The sequence below is a fragment of the Manis pentadactyla genome, chromosome 6 (genome assembly GCF_030020395.1).
Source record: "Manis pentadactyla isolate mManPen7 chromosome 6, mManPen7.hap1, whole genome shotgun sequence".
Lineage (NCBI taxonomy): Eukaryota > Metazoa > Chordata > Mammalia > Pholidota > Manidae > Manis > Manis pentadactyla.
The window spans coordinates 57,231,698-57,259,454 of record NC_080024.1 but is presented as its reverse complement, the minus strand read 5'-3'; the positions used below and the strand labels follow the sequence as shown (position 1 = coordinate 57,259,454).

Here is a 27,757-nt window from a genome sequence, read left to right as displayed (position 1 = left end):
TCCATTTCAGTGACCTAAACTCCATTCATTCTCCAGTATTCTAAGAGAAATTTCATGTGATTCTGTTCACCCACTTTGGACCCAGCTAGATTGATACTGCTGTATAAAAATGGTAGGCTGCTGCTTTAATGCTCATACTTGTGATGTGTTTATAACCCCTGTTAGTGATAGATCATACAGAACAATAATCAGTTAAAATTACTGGTATATATATATATATAGTAGGATCTCATAAAAATTTACATAGGAAAAATTGAGTCCTCTCTCTTGAGTTTTGGAAAAGTAACGATCTATTATTTATGATCCCTCGGAGAATGACATGAACACAAAAACTATCTGTGACTTTAAAAGCACCTTTTCCCCCTATCCAGCACGATCAGGCTTGTGGAACTAGAAGTCAAGTTGGAACTGTGACAGATGAGTTCAGGAAGTCGTTCCGCCCATACCCAGTTCTAGCTAGCAGTAATAATGAGAAGAATGCACTAGGAAAAAAAGAATTGTTCCTATCTATTTATCTAACTTGCCTCCACAGAACAAACTTACAGTAAGCAGCTGCCCTTCCATAAATGCTTTTCCTACTAAAGCCATGCACACCCCAAACTCTGGTGGAAAAGGCCTGGCATACAATTTGTTGGTTAACAACTAGACAGACACCATAGTTGTTTGGAGGGAGAAAAATCATTAGATTTTTCTCTGGAAAAGTTCATTACTCCTTTTTTAAAAATTTATAACTGAACTAGTTCAAGAGGGATTTTCCTTATCCAGAGCTGTTCTTTAAACACTGGCCTTCATTTTACTGACCCTGAGAAGCAACATGCACTGAATTCAACCATTTATTCAACCAAGAAATATTTCTTGAGGAGCTGGCACCTTGCTAGATGCTGAGGATACAAAAATGAACAAGGTGGAGATGGCCTCAACACTCAGAAACGAAAATCTAGCAGACTGAATAACTGAATCTCCATAGGCTATTCCTCTACCATCCACTTAGAATCATTTACAACTACTTTCTTATAGCAGGTGACAAAAATAAAGCTTTGTTTAACCTTATTTTGGAACAAGTTTAGGTAAACATAAACAGAAAATACACCATCAAACATGAGTATTTCCATATTAATATCTTTTAAAACCTTCAAAAGTGTATATGAGGAATAAACATATTTCTTGCCTCTGGTGTGATGTTCATGGAGTTGAAGAATGGACTTTAAGGACTCGGCACTCTCGAACTCCTGGGGGCTCTGGAGGAAGTCTTCAGCTTGGTCTATTTTAACAGCAAACTACAAGAGAAATACAGGAGAAAGACATTTGAAAAAATAAAAACCAATGTGCCACTTTTAGTGATTTGTAGATTTTTTTCATGAATCAATGGCCTAGCTGACAGTGTACATATGTATTGCATACTGTGTGTCTAAGGGTATACTAGCTTAGGGTGTTTGTGTGAGGGTGTATTACACTTGACCTTAGTCAAAAGGCTAAGAGGTGATGTCAAATCCTGTTTCTTCTTTTTTTTTTACCTGCTAAAATTTTTTTTATTAATGTATCATTGATCTACAGTCTTATAAACATTTCACAAGAAAAACAATGTGGTTATTACACTCACCCTTATTATCGAGTCCCTGCCCCCATACCCCATTGCAGTCACTGTCCATCAGGGTAGTAGTATGTCACAGAGTCACTACTTGTCTTCTCTGAGCTACACTGTCTTCCCCGTGACCCCACATACACCATGTGCACCAACCATGATACCCCACAATCCCCTTCTCCCTCCCTCTATACCCACTCTCCTCCACCCCTCCCCTTTGGTAACCACTAGTCCCTTCTTGGAGTCTGTGAGTCAGCTGCTATTTTGTTCCTTCAGTTTTGCTTTGCTGTTATACTCCACAAATGAGGGAAATTTGTCTTTCTCTGCCTGACTTACTTCACTGAGCATAATACCCTCTAGCTCCATCCATGTTGTTGCAAATGGTAGGATTTGTTTCTTTCTTATGGCTGAATAGTATTCCATTGTGTATATGTACCACATCTTCTTTATCCATTCATCTACTGATGGACACTTAGGTTGCTTCCATATCTTGACTATTGTAAAAAGTGCTGTGATACACATAGGGGTGCATATGTCTTTTTAAAACTGGGATCCTGCATTCTTTGTGTACATTCCTAGGAGTGGAATTCCCGGGTCAAATGGTATTTCTATTTTTAATTTTTTAAGAAACCTCCATACTGCTTTCCACAATGGTTAAACTAGTTTACATTCCCACCAGCAGTGTAGGAGGGTTCCCCTTTCTCCGCATCCTTGCCAGCATTTGTTGTTCCTAGTCTTTTCTACGTTGGCCATCCTAACTGGTGTGAGGTGATATCTCATTGTGGTTTTAATTTGCATTTACCTGATGATTAGTGATGTGGAGCATCTTTTCATGTGCCTGTTGGCCATCTGAATTTCTTCTTTGGAGAAGTGTCTGTTCATATACTCCGACCATTTTTTAATAGGGCTATTTGCTTTTTGGGTGTTGAGGCATTTGAGTTCTTCATATATTTCTGTCTAATCCCATTTCTTATACAAAGGAAAAAAATATATATTTGTACAGAGAGTAGTCTAAAAGGTACAGACCAAAGGGTTACCTTTTTGAGAAGGTATGTAACTGGGGTTGGGTGGAGAGGTGTGAAATTTTTAGTTTTTAAATCTATAAATTGTCATTTCATTTGAATTTTTATCAATGATGTTATGCATTACTTGTATAAATAAAATGAGATTAAATACAGACAAAAATGAAAAATGGGAAATTTCACCTCTGTTTCAAGAAAAAAAGAAGAGCAATTTGACACCCTAAATAGGAATATGACTGGTCTCTTTCTGTGTTTCTCCATGAAGGAAGTATGAAGGGAACATGCTTGAAGAGAATTAAAAAATCTCAGGGGAATTATCTTAGAAACAAATCTTAGAAGAGAGAAAAACACATTTGGTTATGCTAGTACAGTGTACACGTAGTAGTCGACAAACAACTGGTTTGCGTCAGCCCTGAGATTCAAAGGCAATTATAGTTCATGAGAATATTTTAATCAACATATTCACCTTTGGATTATGTATAGAATAAACTCAAAAAGGCAAAGTATCAGTAAGAAAGACAAAAAAGCAGATCACAATGCTTTTCTTCTTTTTTAAGTTGCCTCCAAGCTATAAACTTTGAATTTAATAATTTTAAATATTTTTCTGTAACTATTTGATTAACAGGAGGTATTAAAATAGCCACATAAAATTTAGCTATAAATGGCATGGAATGATGAGAGAGATACCAATGATCATGTCCTCTTTGGAAACGCAGATAAGGCCTCCAGCACTCTGCTAGAACAACAACCTGATGGAACACCACCACTGTCACTTAGGGACAGTGTTCCTAAATAGCAGCATAGCATTTGATAAGAGAATAACCTATGTTAGGTTGCATCTGTGGGCCTGAAACCATCTTGTAATAATTGTCAACCAGGCAATAAGAAATCATTCTATATTTTTAGAGAACTCCTGCTTGCACATAGTCCAATAGGGGGATCTTATCCACACATAATTTACATTTCTTAATTCATCCAATTTCTAATAACTGATTTGAAGGACATTCTTGGAAGAAAATCTTCAAAAGAAAAAAAAAGAATAAATGAACTCTGGCAGGTGATTTGTTTTTTCTTTTAGAACATTACACAATGTTTTGGAGTCACTGTATTACTTATGTCTATATTTCCACTTGTTATTTAAAAATTTTTAAAAACAAGCCAATAAACAATGCTTTAACTCAGGGAAGTTCTCCCTAAAGTTCTGTTAACTTTGGCATCATGGATATTTTCTTCTGCCTACTTTCTTCTTCCTTTTCTCTTTTGTATGGGATGGAGTAGCAACAAGAGGACACTTTTCAACAATCCTGTTCTTACTCCACTCTCGTTTTTTTCTAATCAGTGATGAAAATTGCTTTGGCATACACAAGGGCAGGGAACATTATATCGGAGTTTACATCCCTTTTAGTATGAAGTGGTCCACAAAATTGGAGGCAGGATAATACAAGATACCATGTCTTTTCACTAAGAATCATAGGGCTGGGTTGAATTATGAGTATTTCCTTCTATTTCATGGAAGTAATATCTGGTAGTAATTTCTTGTCATAGAGAAAATCAGCTAACATTAATGCTACTGCTCAGTGAGAAACAAATATTGGGCCTAATGTTTCAAAAAAGATAATTTCCTGTGCTCAAATGAGCTGAATTTCAAGGGCAGTTGACACCTGTACTCCACTTATTAAGATGAATGATTCAGATGTATCTATAATTTGACCCCTGTAGGTGTATTTTACCTGGTTTATTTCTTTTCAGGAAAGAAAATTGTGTGTGGAACTTTTTCCCAAGATGATCAGTAAAATGAATTGTGAGCTGGACTCCAGTGTTCAAACTGTAGAAAACAAACCTTGAAAGTTACAATAAGGTTTTTGCTCCTTTTTACTTTTAAAAGAGTTTATGATGCATGAGATTGTCTAACCCAATTTTTACGTTCTATTGCTAATCTTCTTTCCTTATTTTGGATTTAAGTACTGAAGTTTCAGTTTGGAAATGTCATATTTTTTCAAAGCTAGCGCTTTATCATAATGAAGCAGTGTTCTCATATCAATATGAATGTACTGCCATTTGACAGAGAAGTTAAAAGTAAAATTTCTAAAAACTGTCCAACACCAAACATAACACCTCTTTGGATAATGTTCTTTGAGTGTTACATATTGAAATTGGGAACCTCAAAAAGCTGCAGAATTCAAGAAAAAATCATAGAGGGTAAAGACTTTCTTAGAACCAGGACTTTTTTCTTCACTTAAATTTTAATGAGTTTAAACAGTGGAATCTCAACTATATGCCTTTACAGGAAGTAGTCTGTCAAGTGCTGTGCTTACAAATCAAATATTCTATGGAATAGTCTGTATTTGCCTTTCCATAAGCATCAGAAGAAATTCTATCCTCTATCCTTTAGTCAACAAGAACACTTTAGACCAACATTTCCTAATAATCCTATAATCAGGGATAATTGTTTGATTTAGTAACTGTATTGCTACCTTCTAAAGAGGGAAAAAAATCATTGATTTTTGTGTAAGAGTTCCCTTTTTTATTTAATATTTTACTTAATTTTAATTAGCTGTACTTAGTTTTTTTTTAAGGTCTCCATTAAAAATATTAACAACTTTGTTTTTTGACAATCAAACATTAAATTCAGATATCTTGGCTCTCCTGCTATTTTTGCAATGTCTACTTATGAAAATAAAACATTTTCAGGAGTACTAATCATTTGCTCTGATGTAGGAAAGGGAGAATTTTTTCTAAACACATACCTCCAAGGCATTTTCAAAAAATTCAGACGTCAGTCTGAGGAGCCCCCTTCTTCTTTCAAGCATGGAGACCAGGGCTGCCCATGCCTCACCCAAGGTGTGGGCCATGGCGTCATAGACTTGGCTCTGATCCTTGTTCTCTGCAGCTGTCTTGTCTGCTTCCTGCAGGAGTTCCCATACCTGGTCTTCCAAAGCCTAAATCCAGGAAGCAAAGGCATAAGGCAGAGTGTCACTCAATGTGAGAAGCTGAGATCCCATTATAAACACTTGGGTATTTGAAATGGATGTGGTCTAAGGAGACCTAGAAGAGAATTTATAAACACAAACTGCTAAATAGGCAAGCCGATTAAGCAGGCTGGAGGGGCCAATGGAGATTGTGGTCAACTAGGGAGCAGGGCCAGGCTAAAGGCACTTACAGTTAAACATTGTACAAATAGTGTAGAAATTTATCAGATGTACACATCTACATTCCCAGAGGTATAGAATATTGAACTGATGCACATTTCAAAGGAAAAAAAAGGAAAGAAAACTAAGTGGAACACAGCTGAAGAGAGTGATCAAGGAAAAAGAATTGTGAGAAATGAACCACAGAAGTTAGTTTATTCTAAATAATTCTAAATAATGAATGCTAATAGGCTTGTGAAGCTTAAGGTAAATGATGAAAATAAGTTCTGGAAACAATATTATAATATAAAAATTAGAATATCTATAACAAACAATACAGATTGAACAAAATATGGAAGATGAAGGGAACATGGCTTACATTATTGTCTTATTTGGGGGCAGGAGGATGAGCTCATAAATTCTGTTTCATTCTTAAAATTGGTACCAAAATAACAGAACAACTTTCAAAAATATGACAGACTAAAAAAATATGAAAAAATTATAAAATATCAGCAGAGCAGTAATCAAAACAGTATGGTACTGGCACATGAACAGAGCTATAGATTAATGGAACAGAATAGGGAGACCAGATATAAACCCAAGCATATATGGTCAATTAATATACCCTAAAGGAACCATGAATAGACAGTGGGGAAAAGAAAGCCTCTTCAATAACTGGTGTTGGCAAAACTGGACAGCTACATGTAAGAGAATGAAATTGGATTACTGTCAAACTCCATACACAAATGTAAACTCAAAATGAATCAAAGAGCTGAATATAAAACATGAAACCAAAAAGCTTTTAGAATAAACATAGGCAAAAACCTCTAGAACATAAGTATGAGTAATTTTTTCCTGGACACATCTCCTTGGGCAAGGGATACAAAATGAAAAATGAGCAAGTGGGACTATATCAAACTAAAAAGCTACTGAACAGCAAAGGGCACCATCAGCAGAACAAAGGGCAACCTACTGTCTGGGAGAATATATTCATAAATGATTTATCCAGCAAGGGGTTAAAATCCAAAATATATGAAGGGCTCATATACCTCAACACCAAAAAATAAAATAAAAGAACAAATAACCCAATTAAAAAATGGGTGGCTGTCCTGAACAGACATTTTTCCAAAGAAGAAATACAGATGGCCAACGGGCACATGAAAAGATGCTCCACATCACTAATCATCAGGGAAATGCAAAGCAAAACCACTTTGAAATATCACCTCACACAAGTTAGAATGGCCACTATCCAAAAGACAAAAAATGAGAAATGTTGGCGAGGATATGGAGAAAAGGGAACCCTCCTACACTGCTTGTGGGAATGTCAATTGGTATAGCCATTGTGAAAAGTAGTATGGAGGTCCCTCAAAAAACTAAAAATATAAATACCATATGATCCAGTAATTCCATTTCTAGGAATTTACTGAAGAAAACAAAATCCTTGACTCAAAAAGTTATATGCACTTTTTTTGTTTACAATAGCCAAGATATGGAAACAAAGTGTCCATGAATAGATGAATGGATAAAGAAGAGGTGGTACATTTATACAATGCAATATTATTCAGCCATTAAAAGAATCCTGCCATTTATGACAACATGGATGGACCTAGAGAATATTATGCTAAGTAAAATAAGCCAGGCAGAGTGAGACAAATGCCATATGATTTCACTTATTTGTGGAATATAAAACAAAACAAAACAAAATGAACAAAATAGCAGTAAACTCACAGACACTGAAAAGTGTCTGATGGTCACCACAGGGGAGGGGTTGGAGTGGGTGGGTAGGGAGGGTGATGGGGATAAAAGGCACAAAAATTCTTAATCATAATATAAGTTGGTTAGAGAGATGGTAGTACAGCATGGAGAATATAGTCAATGATTCTGTAACATCTTCCTATGTTGATAGATACCAACTGCACTAGTGGGGGTGAGGATTTAATAATATGGGTAACTGTTGAACTACTGTGCTGTGTACTTGAAACCAATATAAGATTTTATATCAACCATACTTCACTAAAAAAACATAAAAATATATCAGCAGAAAAGGGACTAAAAGTGTGATAATGCAGGATACAGTAAAGAAAACAGAAGAAGAGCATATTTGTCAAAATAACAAAATGATAGGAATTTGATTAGATATTAACACCAAAAGAATGGGTGAATTAATCTTTTCAATTAAAAGACAAACATTATCAGATTAAGTAAAAAAAATTTACTAATTTATGCTTGCTAGAGTCATCCCTAAATTAAAAAGACATAACTTTTGAAAATAAAGAGATGAGATATAGTAGACAATGACAAACAAAAAAAGAGGACTAGCAATATTAATCTCAGACAAATTAGAAGTCAAAACAATATTATTTAGGTTAAAAATGGCCTTTTATATTGATAAACAGTGCAATCCACAATAAATAAGAGGTAGTCATGAACCTTTATATTTATAGCATTGAAACATTTAAAGTAGATACATCCTATCAGACCACAAAGCAATATAAGTAAATAAAAGGTCCAGATACTAGAATAAATCTCTTAGAAGTTTTTATATAAAACTTTAAAGAATAATTCCTAGATCAATGGAGAATAAAAACCACAAATACAGACTGCTTAGAGAAAAATAATAATGAAGCTATTATGTTTAGAAACCTAAGATATATGACTAACTGTAGGCTCATTTAAAATTCATAGCATTGGACAACTGGAATTCCTGGATATATCCACATGCATAAGAATGAATTTGTTATCATAACTTATACCATACAAAGAATTAACTCAAAATGGATCAATGATCCAAATGTAAAAGTATAAAATTCTTATAAGAAAACGTGGGGGTAAAACTTCATCAGTCTGAATTTGGCAATGGTTTCTTAGATATGACATTGGAAACATAAGCAATAACAAGAAAAATATAGATAAACTGGACTTCCTCAAAATTAAACAAATTTGTGCATCAAAGGACATTATCAAAGAAGTGAAAAGAAAACCTACAGAATGGAAAAGAACATTTTTAAATCGTATCTCTGATAAGAGTCTAGTACACAGAATATATAAAAACCTATTCCAACTTAAAAATAAAAAGGTAAATGGCTGAATTTTAAAAACAGGCAAAGGACTTGATATATAAATGGCAAACAAGTACAGAAAAAGATGCTCAACATCATTAGTCATCAGGGAAATGCAAACTAAAACAATAAGATAACTAACATTCTATACCCACTAGAATGGCTAAAATAAAAAATTTTTTAAAAACCCAGAAAATAACAGTTTTGGCAAGGATATGGAGAAACTGGAATTCTCATACTTCGCTGGTGGGAGTGTAAAGTGGTGCTGCTGTAGAACATATGCCAATATTTCATCATAGAATTTCTGTATGACCCAGCAATTACACTCTTAGGAATATATCCAAGGGACAAGTAAGACAATATGTCCATACAAAAACATGTACATGAGTGATCATAGCAGCACTATTCACAATAGCCAAAAGATAGAACAACAAAAATGTCAATCAATTAGTGAATGAACAAATGAGTTATATCCATACAGTGGAATACTATGCAGTTATAAAAAGGAATAAAATAGTGAAACATCCTACAACATGGGTTGCCCTCTAAAATATGCTAAGTGAAAGATGTCACACACAAAGGTAACATAATGTTGTCCTTTTATATGAAAACTACAGAGATAGAGTGTATGGTGAAGAAGCTGGGAGCAGGGTGTAAGAGGTCACCCCTTAATTGTTACACAGTCATATTTTGGTGTCATAGGAATATTTTGGAACTAGATAGATGTAGTGGTTGCATAACATGAATGTACTAAGTGCCACTGAATTATATACTTAAAAAAATAGTTAATATTATGTTACATGAATTTCACTTTAATAAGAAAAATTTCTTAAAACTTCTGACAAATTTAAAAAGGACAAAATGACATACAAATAACAAAATTATATAATATTAAGACTAAAGGTCTATAAATGCAAACAGAAAGTTATGGATTTTCTTTTAGGTATAAAAGAAATATTTCTGTTATATGTGAAAATTGAGATAAAACAGATATTCCTAAAAAAAATATGTTAACAAAATTGTCCTAAGAAAATCTTACCATTATCCTCCTCCTCATCAGCATTACTACCATCACCCTGGAATATATTGAATAACTTCTCAAGAAAGTATGTTCCCTAAAGGTACCAATCCCAGAGATTTTGTTTTTGCTTTGTTTTGTCTTGCTTTATTTTAAGGCAGCAACCTTAAATTCTGGTCACCTTTAGGAATCAGAGACAAATGTATTATGCTGCTCAACTTCAGGCATGATAAAGAATCATTCTTATTCATTTTTAAATGCTAGCATCATTCTGATATCAAAACTTAACAAGATAGTACCAAACATTATAGACCAGTGTTAATCATGATTATATCATTTTAAATAAAATGTAAGCAGATTAAATCTTGCATTGAAGTGTAATACACACACTACTATATGCATGTGTCAAAATTCAACAAGCTGAGCACTTGAAAAACTGAATTTAAACGTATATAAGTTATACCTCAATAAAGCCTACTTAAGAAAAAAGAATATACCATGACTAAGTAGGGTTTAGTCTGAAAGAGTAAGGTTATCAATATTTGCTAGTTAAATTATTTATTCAATACTTTAAAAGATACAAGAAAACTTATAGACACTGAAAAGATCTTGGGAAATTTCAGGATTCATTTCTGATCAAAATTCATTTTGGGAGAAAAAAGGGATATTCCTTAGTGAAAAAGAATAGCTATTTGATTCCATCTTCCTCACTGGTAAAAATTAGAGTCAGTCAGGAATACAGTCAAGAATCCATTCCTCTTTACTAAACAATGTTCTGGAATTGTCAGTCCATGTTTTAAGAAAATGGGTGATAAGATTATTTACCCAGCACACCCAAGAAAATCAGCTAAAAAATTACATAACTAATTTTAAAGTTCAATAAATAAGCTAATTATAAGATAAGTGAGAATCAAAATCTCTGAGGATTTTTCAATAATTTAAAAATCAACTTTACTGAGGTTATAGTTTGCATGTAATAAAATGTACCTTTACTGAGGTTATAGTTTGCATGTAATAAAATGTACCAAAATCCTGTACTTCTCAAAGGATTTTGACAAATGGTTACTTCTAACTACCCATCACTATAACAAGATAAAGAACAATTCTATCACCTGAAATGTTCATTGGTAGCCCTTCCCAATCAACCCTAGCCACTTCAAGCCCCAGGCTGCCACTGATCGGCTTTGTCACCTTTGATTAGATTTGCCTTTTTTGGAGTTTCACATAAATGTAATCACATAAAGTATGTAATTTTTTGTGTCTGGCTTTTTTCACTAAGCATAAGGTTTTTGAGATTCATCCATGCTTTTCATGTATCCTTTATACTGTATTTATTCCACTGAATGAATATACAACAATTTGTTTATCTAGTTATCTGTTGACATTTGGGATTTTTCAATTTTGGGTTATAATGTATAAACCTGCTATGAATATTTATATATAAATTCTTATGTGAATTTATATTTTCATTTTTCTTGGTATTTATCTAGGTGTTTACTAATAAATTTTATTTTCTTAATTATACCATCTTTCACATTTTGAATTTTTTATAAGAACAAATTATTTTTATCATTTGGGAAATTTTACGTTCATTTTTACAATTACATAAAATAGACCTATTCTGAAAACAAAACAAAAAGTTATTGCTGTACTGGAACAGGGGACCTGAGTTACCTCCAGTTAGAATTCTAGAACAGTTTTTTCCTTCCTCACACTTTCAAATTATATCCTGACACATTACACACTTTAATTATATTATTGGTCCCAGTTATTTGTTCTTTCTCCCTATAAGAGTATTATACTCTCATGACTAACATCAGACCTGTTCACGTGATTTGCCTAGATGAATGAAATGTTAGCATAAGTTTTATGTGTTGCTCCTGAAGAAGTTTTGAGAACCAATGAGTGACTCCACTATTTTTCTTTTAGACGGGACTGCTCCTTTATCCTGGATCCTAAAATAAAGAAGACATGCAAAACTGAACTAAGTTACCATGAAGCCTACATGTAATATGAGTAAGAAATAAAATTAATTACTGTGAGCCACTGCCACTGGGGGGTTGATAAATGTAAAATCATTTGTTATGCATTATTTATGCCCAAGGTTCTCTCGTGCTTAGTAAGGAAGGAAAACAGAATTTATAATACAACAAAACAAAATATCTAGACCAGCGCCTGATAATTTCATAGCTAACTCAAATAGTCTCAGGTAGATCGGCTTGAACATGCAAATGAACTTTTCAGAGATATCCACTGAACATGTGCCAGCTCTGTTCTCGCCACCGTTTAGGCTAAACCAGACATAAGATTGCCTAAACTGCCAGGAGAGTTAGATCAAATGTGTATACTTTCTTACCCAGCCATTTCAAAGCACAGTGTCTGCGTATTTCCTTCTCCTGTGACAAGCTTTAGATTATCTCAAGGTCTGGTTAATTTTGTATTGTGCATGTTTTTTCATTTTATATTTTTTGTTATTAAAATGGAATGACTTGGATGGCCTAAATTGCTACTTATGATGGGTGTTATCTAAAGTATCTCATATTTATGACAAAGACTGTAGTAAGAACTCAAAGTCGGAAAATTTGATAATTCCATGGCAGGGATGCAGGAGAGAATAAGAAATAACAAACAATGAATTCATTCTAGAGCAAAGCAAGTGAACACAAGCTTTCAGTGATATTTCTCAAGTTTGACACAGAGAAGATAAGGTAAATCTGAAGGCTGTCTATTTCTGTAATGAATAGAATTGTTTTCAGATGTATTTTTTAGCTTGTTAAACATACATAAAATAGCTCTTCTTAATACTGTCCTTTTCCCACTGAAACAATACTTCAAAACCAGTGATGCAGAGATTTATGGGGGCAAGCAGCTTGAAGGACTACAATTCTGGCTTCCCACATTTGCTTGGGATTCTCCCATGACCTCCAGTATGAACCACAAGAATGTTCTATTCGCTTCAGTCCCAAGGCCAGAACATTCTTGCAGAACACACTGAGTTTAATTTGGTACAAGATGCATTTAGGATTTTCGCCAAGAAAGCCAGTAGACATTCTGATTTGGATGAGGACTGGCAGAAAACTATCTGCTCCAAATTCTCCTGGAATTTAGGTCATGCTTGGGGTGCTGGGATCAGAGGCTAGGTATAGGTCATTGCTCCCCAGGGCCTATCAAACACCATCTCAAATACTGGAGAAGAACAAGGGACTCAGACAGAGTGAACCAGGCAAGATTCATAGAACTGGGATATTTCTCAGCCAATCCAAAAATCTCAGGATGATGATCAGTTGAAGCTTATTTCTGTGAGATTCCTGAAATGGAGCATGATCTGAACCCAGAGCCAAGTCTACCATCTGTGTTTGCTATATTGCATTTGGGTCTCTGTGATGCTTATTCAGCCTTGGTAAAGGCGTTAGGAAGGCCACAATTCTTTTAGTGTCCTCCAGCTTTTCGTGGTTGTGTATAGATATGTCATCCTCTTGGCCAGATGTTCCCTTCTGAATCTGGAGGTATCTCATATGCTGCCAGCACACAGGAAATACTATTCTATTTTAATGCTCATTGCTGAGCCCCCAGGGAGATTCTTTTTCTTTTCTCTGCTCTTCAGGGAGCAGTGTATCAGTTAGGCAGCCTGAAACACAAATGCAAGTAATACATTAACAGAGAGGGCTAATGAACTGTGCATGCTGATAACAATGAGTGCAAGTCTGTAAAGGAGACCAAGAGACCAAAGTTCTGTCTCACTCTATTCATAGCTCCAGCACCCAGCTCTGGTTCTCAACAGGACGCGTCCCAAAGGAGTGCTTGTAAACACGGCAAGCCATTTTTAGTCACCAGTATGTGTTCATGTGGTAGGGAGGGGTTCAGTGAAGGACTGTCTCACCAAACAGAGACCCTATGAGAAACACTGAATGTCCTGTACATGGTAGGGGCTCAATGAATGCTTGTGCTAGAATGCTTGGGAGAGGCCTAAGAGGTTTCTTTCACTCTCTCTTGAAAATCATTTCACCGTATTTCACAGGCTGTTAAGAGAAGAATTTAGGGGCCAGTTATCCCAGTCTGACATCAGCCTTAGGAAGCCCTTCTAACAGGACTGCAGCATGGCCCCCATTCCAGAGCAGCAGTGCTCTGTTACGTGTGGAGCAAACCCTTCCACAGTTCCTAGATAGCTTTTAGATCAGACCAACGTTTGCCTCCTCATTCCCCAGAATTCCACACCTCCCATCTTTCCGTTTCCATCAAATTCCCAGACAACACTCTATATAGATTTTCTGTCTCTCACTTATTTAGACCTGAAGCATTCTTTAAAAATTTTCATAGGATTTATGTACTATAGAAATTAAAACCAAACTACCTTTAGAATATGATTTTGAACACTTGAAGTGAGCCTGCTCCCATCTTCACCCCGTCTCCTCAAATTGCCTCTCAGTGGCTGTTAGCTATAGATGGACTTCTTATCTAAAGGGAGAGAAGCTGCTCTTCCAGATAGACTATCAAAAACCATGAAGTAGAAGATAAAATAAATTCATACCTGAAAACACACCTAAAAAGGGAGGGGGGAATCTAATTTTGGCATGTCTGATTTATCAATGCAGTAATAATACTGCAATATAAATAATAATGTTTGTATAGTGTCTTTCAGTTAAAGAATTTATATATTATCCCTAAAGTACTTATAACATCCTCAATTAACAAAGATCTATAGAAAGTATTTCACTAAAATGGAAAGAGTGCTTTTGTCCCCCATTAAAGCTAAAACCAAACTCTCACTTGTTCAAATACAATAGAGTAATACTTGCAATGGCTCTTATGATTCAGAGATGATAATACCTAATGGAACTTAATGCTATTAAAGGATGTATTCACTCATCCATGCTCTCAGGCATTCAGTAAGCATTTTTCAAGCATCTCTTAATCAAATGGCACAAATTATGGTAACAGATGTGAAAGACTGGGGAGGGGGCATCTAGTTATGGTTGTATTGTTTTCCTTTCTTTGATGCTCTAGCTTTTTCTTAATATAATCATCCATTTCTCAATCCATTTCTGAATGACTTCCATCCCCACCATCCTACTGAAATATTCTTTAATAGGTCCATAATGATCTCGTATTTGTCAATGCCAACAATCCTCATTTATTCACTTCTTTGTAGTTAATATTGTTCTGTGCTCCTTAAATTTGTTTTTCTCTCACTGGCTACTGGAGCACTTGAATTTTCCTTCTGCGCTTGGTTCTTTAACAGGCTCCCTGTCTCTGCCTACTTTTAAATGTCTAGGTGTTCCAGGAGACTGTGGTCTTTGTTCTTCCCTCACACTCAACACGTAGGTATGGGGGTGAGGCTGGGGAGATCATATAAATATAAACAATAAAATCATTCATTGAATATTTCAAACTATACTAAACTTTTTCCAGACATTTTGATGTGATCCAGAGGGCAGAGGGCAAGTGACCCCAGTTTAGAAGGACTGTCACAATGAGCCATTAGTACTGATTACATTGTGTCTCCACATAGTCCATGGGTGGCAAGGATAAAGGAGAAAGAGTAAGAATCATTGTTTTAACACCTCTTTCCAAGTGAATGCATAAGCTCTTATAACTACAACCATTGTCTATATAATTTATTTCTCCTAATTTTTTTTTAACTCTACCGAAAGTCTTTCCCCAGACATCCTACAACTACTTAAGCTCAAAATATCTAAAACTGATTGTGCCACTTTCACCATCAAATATCACCTGGCTTTCAGGAGCAGATGCATGAAGATAACCTTTATTTTTCTCTCCCCCACCTTTTCTTCAACTCCAAGATCTAATCAGTCACAAAGGCCTATTGAGTCAACTTTTTAATATCATTCAAACCTTCTCCTTCCCCTATTTCCACCCCTTTATCTCAGTTTAGTGTGTCATCACTTTTCACCTGAATCCTTACGACAACCTCTCAGGCTCACTCTTACCATTCTCTGCCCTGATGCCATGTAGACAGACAGAGAATCACGTGACATAGATTAGGAGTCAGCAAACTGGATTTGGCCCAGAGCACAGATGCATCCTTTCATTAGTTTTTATGTGGTCTAAAAACGAAGAATTGTTTACATTAAAAAAATATTTTCCATTTATATTTACACTAAGTGTTTGAAAACATAATCTTAAAGAAATACTATTTCATGACAATTGGAAATAATACAAAATTCTCATTTCAGTGCCCATAAATTGTTATTGGAACACAACTACAACCATGTTTATTGGAACACAACCCATTTGTTTATGTACTGCCTGTGGATATGGATGTTTTCACAGTATAGCAGCAGTTTAAATAGTTTGTGAGTTAAATGGTAACTCACAAAGTAAGATGAACCACAAAGCCTAATATATTTACCATCTAACCCTTTACTAAAACAAGTTTGTTGACCTCTGGTGTAGACAGCTATGTGTTGTTTTCTTCTCCTTAACAATATATTATGAATCCTTTCTTTTTCAATATTTTGTAGGAATGTTATTTTTAGTACCCATCTAATATCCTATTGATGAGATGCCATAATCTCTCTATGTAATTCCCTGATTTCCATTTTTAACTATTGTAAGTAATATTGGGTTAAGTCATTTCCAACAATCCCCATTTCATTTCACTTCTTGATCCTTTCATATAAATTCTTGTGGACCTTTCTTATTTCCATTAAATAAATTCCTGAGAGTGAAATGATTAAGGCAAGGGTTATCCCATATGTTCAAGGCTCTTGATGAAATTCTATGTTGTTCTCCAAAAAGCCTGCACTAATTGACTAGCACTATCACAATACATTAAAATGGTCTTTTTACATATTTGACTCCCCCCCCTAACTCTTGAGGGCAGGGACTTCTTAAATTCCCAGTGCGTAGCAGAGTGCAAGGCTCATAGGAAGCATGCAATAGATGCATGAGGATCGAGTAGCCAAATGATTGCTCATTTGTCAAGGTCCATTTCCAGCACTAAAAAGCATTGTTTCTCAATCTTGAGAACTCAGGAACTCAGCAAACAAGTTTGTGGACTCCAAATTTGAGAAACCACCAAGAAAGTCAATCTGCTACTCCACTGGCATTAAGGAAATGAAAAACACAGACATGAGTGTAAGCACTGAAATTTAACATCTTATATAGATATTTCAAGATAATCATCAAAAGTTTGAAATTGTTTTAGATATTCATGGATCTCTGAGATGACAGCTCTGAACTCCCAGCAATCTGGGAAGCACAGTTTGAGAAACACATGAGAGAGGAAATGGTGGGGTTTGAGTAAGAACTGGTGGGTGCTGAACTGTTCTGATGTGCAGCAGCAGAGAGAGCAAGGAGTATCAGAGATGTTTGGTGCTGACTAGTTTTGTGATGAATACATTCCAACCAACAAGAAACCACCTCTGCTCTTCTAACCTTGTGGTCATGTCATTTGTGGACTTCAAGAAAAGGGGAGCTGCTTCAGGTGACAAAAATCAGGGTTGAACCAAAATGACTGGAGGAAGAGGTAAAGAGAGGAGAGGTGTTCTGGATAGCAAAGCACCTGGAAATCAGGAAACTTCAGAGAATGGGCAGAACTGGTGAGATTAACAGAGCCAGGAAGACACAAGTCATTCCAAAGTTTGATGCAAGAAAGTTGAGACCAGAAGGACAGTGTAATGGACAGGGAAAAGCTCCCAGGAAACATCACAAACACACGAAAATAATACATCTCACAAACATGGAGTACTTGATATTGTTCTGGTGCAATCACAATAGCTATGAAATAAGAGAACTGTTGAGCAATAACTCAAGATGATTTGATTTATGTATCAGCCAACAGGGAAAATGGAGTAAAGATCTTTTTTGCTCAGTGTTTGTTTCTGTATTGAATTACTCAGATACTTTTCACCTGTCTGTTTAAATATTTCTTGATGAAATTTAAATTTTTTCTTCTCACAGAGGAAACAAAGTTTGCTCATGAAGACAATTTTGAGGTAATGTCCTTTCATATATAAAGATATTTTCTGACCAACAAAAAAAATTATGCACATTGTGGTATTTTTCCAATGGTGGAGATGAATTTGCCGTGAATGGCCAATTAACAAAAAAGTTTCCTTTGTGCTGCTGGTTTGTAGTATAACATAGTGATTAAGACACAGAATCAGCAGTCTACATTGTGGCTCCACTTTGTACACATTTTCCAAGTTACCTTTCCATTAAGTCTTGGCCTATCATAAAAGGGAAAAAGTAATAATTACCTACCTTATAAGGTTTTGTAGAGATTAAAGGAAGTAATCCATAGAAGCTCTTAGCACAGTGCCTGGTATACAGTAAGATTTCAATAAATGTTAACTATTATTTTAATTATGTTTATGTGTACTTTCTTACTGGTATTATTATTATGTGTTTATGAAACCACTGGATGGAGTACATATTGAGGTCCTCTTAGTAGGAGTAAACTAAATGACCCCATGGTCTTAATAGGAAACAAAAAGCCATTTTTGACTTGAAGTGGTTACATGACATGCCAATCACTATAGCCTACAAAAATTTCAGGATAGATAAAAGTTCAAAACATAAAATATTTTAATCTGAGTGAATAACAGTGATCTACTTTCAAGGAACATATATGTTAGAATATATTTTAAAAAGAACTATTCTTTCAAAAAATTTCTCAATTGCTCATTTTGTCCTTATATTTTACACTAACTCCCTATGACAAAATGATCCTTTTAATGTATGAAACAATTATTTATATCACATATGTTGATGAGGTGGATAGTACAAACATTCACTACTTAAAATTGAATGTAGAAATACAGAAAATGACAAAAGTTCAAGTTTTAGCATTTTGGGCTTTATGGTAAATCAAACTATCTCATCAAACTGGGTCCATTAGTTTCTGAAACCCATGTTTAAGTAAGAATGGATGTTACATTCCAGGATTTGTAGTTTCCTTGGGCTAAAAACTGTATGAATGTCTAGGAAGATATCTAATATTCTTTTTTATGCATATCTGGAGCATCTCTCACCAAAATTAAATATGTGAAAGTAAACATGTTCTGTCATTAACACATATGGCCAACACATAGATATAAAATATATTCTCAATCAATATTTATAATCATCTTCTGTTATTTTTTCTAATGCTAATAACTGTCCTAACAAATTTGTTTCAGAACTTACTGAAAAATGTACAGTAATGACCAATTTTTAAGAATAGCCATTTACTGCATGTTTACCTAATAATGTAACAGTCTTCGAATCAATAAACATAAGAGTATATAGTCAATCTGATTCTAATTCTACTACGAAGCATTCCTGTTATTAGTCATTACATTTCAGAGTCAGAATGAAGATGTTATCTGAAATTTCTATTCTACAGATGAGATCTGAATATCAATTTTCTGAAATTTTCTTGACACCACGCCTCATCCTATCAGTTAATCTAGAATACTCTTAAGTAAAAAGAGCATAAAATTTAGTTTTAAAACCTACAATTTCTTTTGACTTCTTAAGAGATCTAAAATTACTAAACTTACCAAAATTCAGAGAAGATTTTAGTGTATTCTATTTGAACCAAGAACAGAACAAGTCAATCCAAAAATGGGTGCATTTAGAGATTTACAAATGTGATTTATCCATGGAAAAATAACAAAATGTAATATTGCAATGAACAAACACGCTGTATTCTAAAGAACCTGAATTACCAAAGGTGACAAATAATAATGCAACAGGTGTGAGATGTGTGTTCCCCATTCCTATTCCTGCTTCAATACTGTGTTTCTCATTAAAAACTACCTCTCCAGGATATTCTGTGCCTTGCTGCCTACCAGATGAGGCAGCACCTCATTTCAGGCACTGCTGCAGCCCTCCTCGCAGGCAGCTCTAAGGCGGCCCTTGAGGAGCCTGTACCTGAAATAATGCCCCATGGCCTCTTTCTTGTCTCCCCTCAATCAATCTCTTGGAATTCTCCCCTAATTTTCCCTTAAAACAGTCCAGTTTGTTCATTTGAGTTTCACTGGCAGGTAATATTACTTGAAATATCACTTAATTTGTTATTTGCATCTTACATGCACAGGGAAGGGGGTAGTGGAGGTGGGAGGGGAGAAAAGGAAAAAGATTAAACAATGTGAATGTTCCTTTATTCAATGTTACCCATCCTGGTTATGGACTTGTGGATCAGCTCAAGGATGAAAATGTAATGATTCAGGGATGGAAGATGATCTAAGCCTGGAAAACCCAATTCTTTCAGAGTTTTTTCTGTTCAACCTACCTGGAAGGACTTTTCATCAGAGTTACGGGATTGGTAGGACATGAGCCTGATGTAATTGACTGGCCGTCCTACCAGCCGTGTGTACAGAGCTTGTCCAAGAGATAGAGAGACAAAGCCTTGGCATTACTCTGTTCCCGGATTCAGCCATGCCTGATTTTCCTATGTTCACAAACACATTCAGAGATTTGGTCCACATTTTTCATGGGTTCTCCAAACTGGACTTAAAAATTTATAAACAAATTAAAATCTTAAAATCACCTCTGCCTTTGAATTGAGAGTAAATGAAAGTGCTTTATCTGATAAACATCATTAACTAGATGACTTAAAATGCATGTTACTCTGAAATAGGATTTTTGAAGATGAAGCCTCCAGTTCTTTTCCCCAACATCCAATTTCTGACTGCCCATTTCAGCTGCTCCCCATATCCACAATGTCTACTAAGACTGCTTTACTTCATGTAGTTGAGGGTAAAAAATAAGAGACAAAATTTCTTTTTAATGTCTAATAAGAATCTTGGTTTTGACATCTATAACGAAATGTCAGCTAATGATTATCTGCTTTTACCAAGTAAGATACATGTTTCCAAACATTTCAAAATGCTTTTGAAATAAACATTATATGATGACTGCCAAGTTTAGTTTTAAATGATTTTTCCTACCTCTATTATTAAATATACCTGGATTAACTCCCATTATTATCTCCACCTGTCATCACTTGGATTATCTATCACAATCACAGTGATGATAATTGTCCAGGAGTACCGAATACATATTCTTAGTTTAGCATATGAAGCCTTATCAAGAGAGATTAAAGATGGCAGCATGACAAGTGAGACTGAGGCTTCCTCCTAAAACCGCATATAATATGAAAGTATAATTAATACAACTAATCCTGAGAGAGCAACAGGAAAGAGGAGTGCATCAGACTGCATATACCAGGAGAAAAGAGCAGACCTCACAAAACAGGGTAATGTACCAAAGCTGTGGCCCGGTGGGAAACAAGCCCTTCCCCCACCCCAGCTTACCAGTGAGAGGAAGAGAAACTGAGCGGGGAGGGAGTGGAGGCCTGGGACTACTGAATACCTAACTCTGGAGATCTGCTCTGGGAGCACAAATCTACATTTGTGCACAAATACTACATACATGGTACATGCATGATACTCTTGTGATTATGGGGTTGGAAAGCTAAGACAGGCAGAATTCCTGGAGAAACTGAGATTCTTGTGGAAAGCAGGGATCCATATCTGGCTGCTCTGGGACAAAAGCTTATACCTGTATGCTCGGCCCACTGGTTCAGGCAGTGGAAACAGGTACAGCCGCCGGGAAGCAGGGAACAGCTCTATCCTCCCCCACAGGCACCAATACCACTCCCCTGAGACATTCCTCTTCTCCAGTTTCTATTTCATTTATCGTCTCCTCCACCGTATCTAATCTGCTTTTAATACCCTCCATTGTGCTCTTTAACAATTGGATCTCTGACCAGAATTAATTCCTGAGTTCTTGAATATCTTTCCCATACCTCCATGAACATGCTAATGATTTTTATTTTGAACTCCCTTTCAGGAAGAGTCATGGGGTCCATGTCATTTAAATCTTTCTCGGGAGTTGTATTAATAATTTTACTCTGGACCAGGTTCTTTTGGCGTTTCATATTTGTATATGGCGCCCTCTAGTGCCCAGAAGTTCTATTCTCTGGAGTTGCTCAGTCCCTGAAGCAATGTCAGAGGCACAGAGAGAAAATAGGATCTCCAAGAATGAAAGAATATTGAGAGAACTGTGTGACCAATCCAAACAGAACAATATTTGCATTATAGGGATACTAGAAGAAGAACAGAAAGAGAAAGAGAAAGGGATAGAAAGTGTCTTTGAGGAGGTAATTGCTGAAAACTTCCCCAATCTGGGGAAGGAGATAGTCTCTCAGGCCATGGAGATGCACAGATCTCTCAACACAAGGGACCCAAGGAGGACAACACCAAGACAAATAGTAATTAAAATGGGAAAGATCAAGGATAAGGACAGACTATTAAAAGCAGCCAGAGAGAGAAACAAGATCACATACAAAGGAAAGCCCATCAGGCTAACATTAGACTTCTCAGCAGAAACCTTACAGGCCAGAAGGGAGTGGCATGATATATTTAATGCAATGAAGCAGAAGGGCCTTGAACCAAGAACACTATACCTGGAAAGGTTATCATTTAAATTTGAAGGAGGGATTAAACAATTTCCAAAAGCTGAGAGAATTTACCTCCCACAAACCATCTCTATAGTCTATTTTGGAGGGACTGCTATAGATGGAAGTGTTCCTAAGGTTTAATAGCTGTCACCAGAGGTAATAAAACCACAGTAAAGAAAGCAGAATAGTTAATTACTAAGCAAATGCAAAATTAAATCAACTATCCCCAAAGTCAATCAAGGGATAGGCAAAGAGTACAGAATATGTTACCTAATATATAAAGAATGGAGGAGGAAGAAAAAGGAGGAGAATAAAAGGACCTTTAGATTGTGTTTGTAATAGCATACTAAGTGAGATAATTTAGACTCTTAGATAGTAAGGAAGTTAACCTTGAACCTTTGGTAACCATGAATCTAAAGTCTGCGATGGCAATAAGAACATACCTATCGATAATCATCCTAAATGTAAATGGTCTGAATGCACTAATCAAAAGACATAGAGTCACTGAAAGGATAAAAAACAAGGCCCATCTATATGCTGCCTACAAGAGACTCACTTTAAACCCAAAGATGTAAACAGACTAAAAGTGAAGGAATGGAAAAAGATATTTCATGCAACTAATAGAGAGAAAAAAGCAGGAGTTGCAGTACTTGTATCAGACAAAATAGACTTCAAAACAAAGAAAGTCACAAGAGACAAAGAAGGACATTACATAATGATAAAGGGGTCAGTCCAACAAGGGATATAACCATTATAAATATCTATGTACCCAACACAGGAGCACCTACATATGTGAAACAAATACTAACTGAATTAAAAGGGGAAATAGAATGCAATGCATTCATTCTAGGAGACTTCAACACTCCACTCACTCCAAAGGACAGATGAACCAGACAGAAAATAAGTAATGACACAGAGGCACTGAACAACACATTAGAACAGATGGACCTAACAGACATCTACAGAACTCTACACCCAAAAGCAGCAGAATACACATTCTTCTCAAGTACACGTGGAACATTTTCAAGAATAGATCATATACTAGGCCACAAAAAGAGCCTCAGTCAATTAAAAAGCATTGAAATTGTACCAACCAGCTTCTCAGACCACAAGGGTATGAAACTAGAAATAAATTATGTCAAGAAAATGAAAAATCCCATAAACACATGGAGGCTTCACAACATGCTTCTAAATAACCAATGGATCAATGACCAAATAAAAACAGAGATCAAGCAATATATGGAGACAAATGACAACAATAATTCACCACAAAAATCTGTGGGATGCAGCCAAGGCTGTGCTAAGAGGAAAGTATATTGCAATACAGGCCTACCTCAGGAAAGAACAATCCCCTATAAGCAGTGTAAACTCACAATTAATGAAACTAGTTTAGCTTATGAAGTCTCAGTGTGGCAGTACTCATTCACAAAGTGACTGATGTAATCTTCTATGTACTATTATTTTCTTTAAAGCATACATTTTATCAAAATGGCCATCCTGTTTTGTTTAAATTAACAGAATTGCTGAAAAATCTGAGTAAATATTGGGCTTTAGGCTACCTATATCATTTACCTTAATAAATTGGCATTTTTAGAGTGTTTTGGCCAAAGATACACGACCATACTGCTAGCCATCTCCTTTGCTAACAGTAAGGTTAAGCAATGCTCACTCATTTGACAGAGATTTGTGGAGCCCCTGTCTTGTGCCTGACTTCTCAATACTTTCCAAGGACACAAAGACATGTGACACGGCAGCTTGAACAATGCAGGCTAATACGATAAGTGTATTCCAACAGCTTTTGGTAGAGTTGTCCTGCACTTTGACCAGTTCTGAGCCATTTGCAAAGACCTCTGCAGATGAATTCTCCCTAACCTGCCTCTAGAGTTCAGTGCTTCCAAACTTCAGGCAGTGACCATTTGTACCAGCACCACCTGAGGGAGATTTTGAAAAATGCATTCCCAGGTCCCTCTTGAGAGGATTCTGACTCAACAGATTTGGAGTTTCTGTTTCTTAAAAAACTCCTCATTTAACTCTGACATTGTAACTAAGGGGAAAATGTGTTCCCAGCCTGGGGCAAATAAATCACAAACCACTGACAGTGAAATCAGTTGAAGGAAAAACTGGGTGGGGAGAAGGCCTTTTATTGCTTACAAGAATCCTAGGTCTGGTGGTCTGCTCCTGGCTGGGAAGCAGCCAAAAACCTCTCTGGTTGGGTGTGTGCTCACCTCTCCCCTGGCCTTGTAATCACATATTGATATGGAGATGCACTGAGGCCATATCATGGCCTGGAAATATTTCAGTTTTACCCACAGATAATACAAGCTTGTTTGGGAAGAACCTTTCTGAGTATCCATTCCTCTGGGGATGAAAAAATAGGACATCTATTCATGAGTGACTATAGGGCTCTTAAAAGCCCATTGTTTTCCAAAACATTTCTATCTCTAGACTTACCAAGGCACCTAAAATTTCTCCTTTACAGTAGTAGTTCATTTAACTTGAAGCATTTCCTTCAAATTCCAATAACAGTGCAGAAATCAGATTGCTCTCTGCCTAGCACTTGTCAATGATTATTCATCAACCGTAAGAGAAAGAGAAACCTTTCTGTAGCATACTAGGCCCTCCATGATCTGGTTACTGCCTACCTGCCCTCCTATCTTTCCCATGACCCTTTCCCAGTCTCCTTCTCCTTCTCCTAGTCCATGGTTTCCAACCATGCAAAACTATTTACTGTTCTCATAATACTTCACACTGGGTTGGTCCAGGGGCCTTGGTATATAATTCTGCTATTGCTCAGGCTGTCTACCCACCTCTTATACACCTAGCAAATAATCTTATGAAGAATTTCCTGATTCTCTCCTATACTTTCATTTTTCTTTATAACTGTATTTTATACAAGTTTCTGCTGAAGCCCCTCCAAACTTATTTGGCTTACTTGTTTAAATTCCCATCCTGAGATATCCATCCATTACTTTTACATAGTTATCTTCCTTCCCCTGAAAAGAAAAGTTACATACATATGGAGAGGAGAAAGAGAGAGAGAGAGAGAGAGGGCAAGCAAATATAGAACAATGTTAACAGCTACTAAATCCAGGTGAAGGATTTTTGTAGGTTTGAAATTTTTCAAAATGCAAAGTTGCACAATGGTCCACCTTCATGTAAGTTTCTTGAGTACAGGAGCCATATTGTACTCATCTTTGTATTGCCTGCATCTAATCCAGTTCCTGCTTTCATTAACTCTTGAAAGAAGCAGTGAGTGGGAGGAATGACATTAATATCTTGGTACCTTTTGATGCATGAGTGAACTTTTCCCTAGCATAAAACAGGTTGAATTCTGGCTGAAATTAGAGGGTAGAGATTCAAGACTAGAGAAGGCTGAACTTTATAAGCTGCTGAGACTGTGTTTCTAAAGGGTAGGAAGTGCTAGACATGGTAAAATTTGGGTGAACTGGCCCCCATGGTAAACCTTGGATACAAAATATATTCCTATGCCCGTCCCCATGCTCAAGAATTCTTTTTTTTTTTTTAATGGAAGCTGGGGAAGATTTTGCACTAAAAAGATATCAGCCTATTAATTTGTAATATCAGTTTTCACACAGCAGAAAGACTTGTAAGTTATAATTATCAAACTTCCAATGTTATCCAGATATTTTGAACTTTTTGACAATTATTTTAGGCAAAGTAAGTGCCTAACAGTGGCTTATTAGTCCAACTTTCTCCACATATTACTTTCTTGCTATATCTGAATAATAGTTAACCTTTGTAAAATAAAAAAATTAACTCTAGTTCAATCTTTTGACAGTGTTAGCTGTGCTGAGAAATCCACTGTAAACTGAATAAACCATCTTACAAATGAGCTTCCATTTCCTACATATGTCTTAATTTGTGAGATGTTCTATAATGGTGTGAGGTGGGTGGCAATCCCTTCTTTTTGTCCCTTGGGAGTTAAATACACTGGATCTCCCCCTCTCAAGTCTTTCCTTTGCCTATCTTTAGACCCTCACTCCCTGTCACCTGCTGTAGAGCATAGTAAAGTCCTCCATTCACACTGGTGCCATCTTTAAATCTGATGAAAGTGGCAGTTAGGTTACACAAAATATCATAGAGAAAAGTAGACACTGTCTGAGGTGCAAAAAAAACTTCAATACTTATTTTCAAAGTCTCAAGAAAAAACATGTAGTTCTTGTCTTTACTTTGGAAAAAAAAAAGACATAATTTCAGATTGAAAAATCCATTCTCAGATTGAAGAAGCCTCAGGGAAGTCACCAAATAAAATACTTAGATTAAATGACAGCAGCAGTAATAACATATTTTTTTAAGCTACTTATTAAGGAGAACAAAATGGAATGCCCAGTTTACAATATAAGTGGACTTTATGTTGACAATGAGATATGGAGCTTCTAAGATAAGCAATCTATGAAAAATGGGTTGCCTCAGGACTTAGTCAAAGTCAGCTTAATTTAAGTTTTCCTCTCCCACTTGGTTAGTCATTAAACTCAGAAAAGTATTTTGGAAATGGATCTAAGAAAAAGACACTCTGGCCAACATCATAAAGCTGGTTATTTAAAGAGATGCTAGAAGGCATTACTTTCTTTTGGGTTCCAAAAGAATAGGAAACCAAAGTAATTCTGTGATACTTGAAAAATGTACTCTTCCTTTTTAAATACAACTTTGAAATCACTAGTTTAAAGTATAGCATATTTTATGGACATTATACCATCTCAACTCCCATGCACAGCACAAAAAGGATTATGGATTTTCTCTTCAGTGGAGCATTAAATGGTCCCCTGAATAGCAATTTTCTAAACGAGCAAATATATGTGGCATATCCTGCATATGCTTTCCTGACACTGCAGAGTCTATCCTTAACACAGACTGTGGGATACAGGTAGAGTCTCTAGTTCACAGAAATAATCTGTTTTACCACTAAAGACAATTTACTTAGGATACTTGAGAACAAAGAATGAACATTTTGGAAACTTGAGAATAGTAGATAGTTAAGTTCTATTACTTTTGTCAGTCTCTTGCACATAACATCCTGGAATTGTTTTGGCTTCTGCAGCTCTTTTTACCTAGAACACACTTGCATTTCTGCCTTTCCAAAACCTGTTAGCCTTCAGGTCGCAACTCCAATGCTGCCCCCTCCTTGAAACCCTTCTACTCACCTCAGCCAAAATTAATTCCTCCTTCCTATGGACTCCGTTGTCACTTTATTTCCACCTTTCCAATTTGGATGTTACATTTCACTGTACTGTACAATTGTGTATGAGCACATTTTAAATTCCACAGATTATATGTCAGGTGATAGTAAAGACTGTCTTACCCATTTTTGTATTTCCTAGAGGACACTATAATACTTCTTTCTTTTTAAGTTTATCACTTCAAAGGGTCAATAGCAGAAAGAATAAAATCAGTGCTTCAAAATTAATATTCTAAGAAGATGAGTCATTAATTTTTTTCAGGTCATAATTCTTTAAAAGCAAAACTTTCAAAACAAAAGTCCAGTTTCCAGTGGATTATAAGTTCCCAAAAGCTAGAC

At 35.9% G+C, this 27,757-nt stretch overlaps 1 protein-coding gene across 1 annotated transcript in view; it reads right to left on the bottom strand.

The window, feature by feature from the left end:
- Positions 1–27,757, bottom strand: part of CCDC141 (coiled-coil domain containing 141) — a 172,410-nt gene that overhangs the window by 118,119 nt on the left and 26,534 nt on the right. The window contains exons 3-4 of the mRNA XM_036879429.2: positions 5,352–5,543; positions 1,169–1,277 (exon numbers count right to left, since the gene is read on the bottom strand). Coding sequence (XP_036735324.2) covers positions 1,169–1,277; positions 5,352–5,543 — 301 coding nt within the window. The remainder of the gene's footprint in view (positions 1–1,168; positions 1,278–5,351; positions 5,544–27,757) is intronic.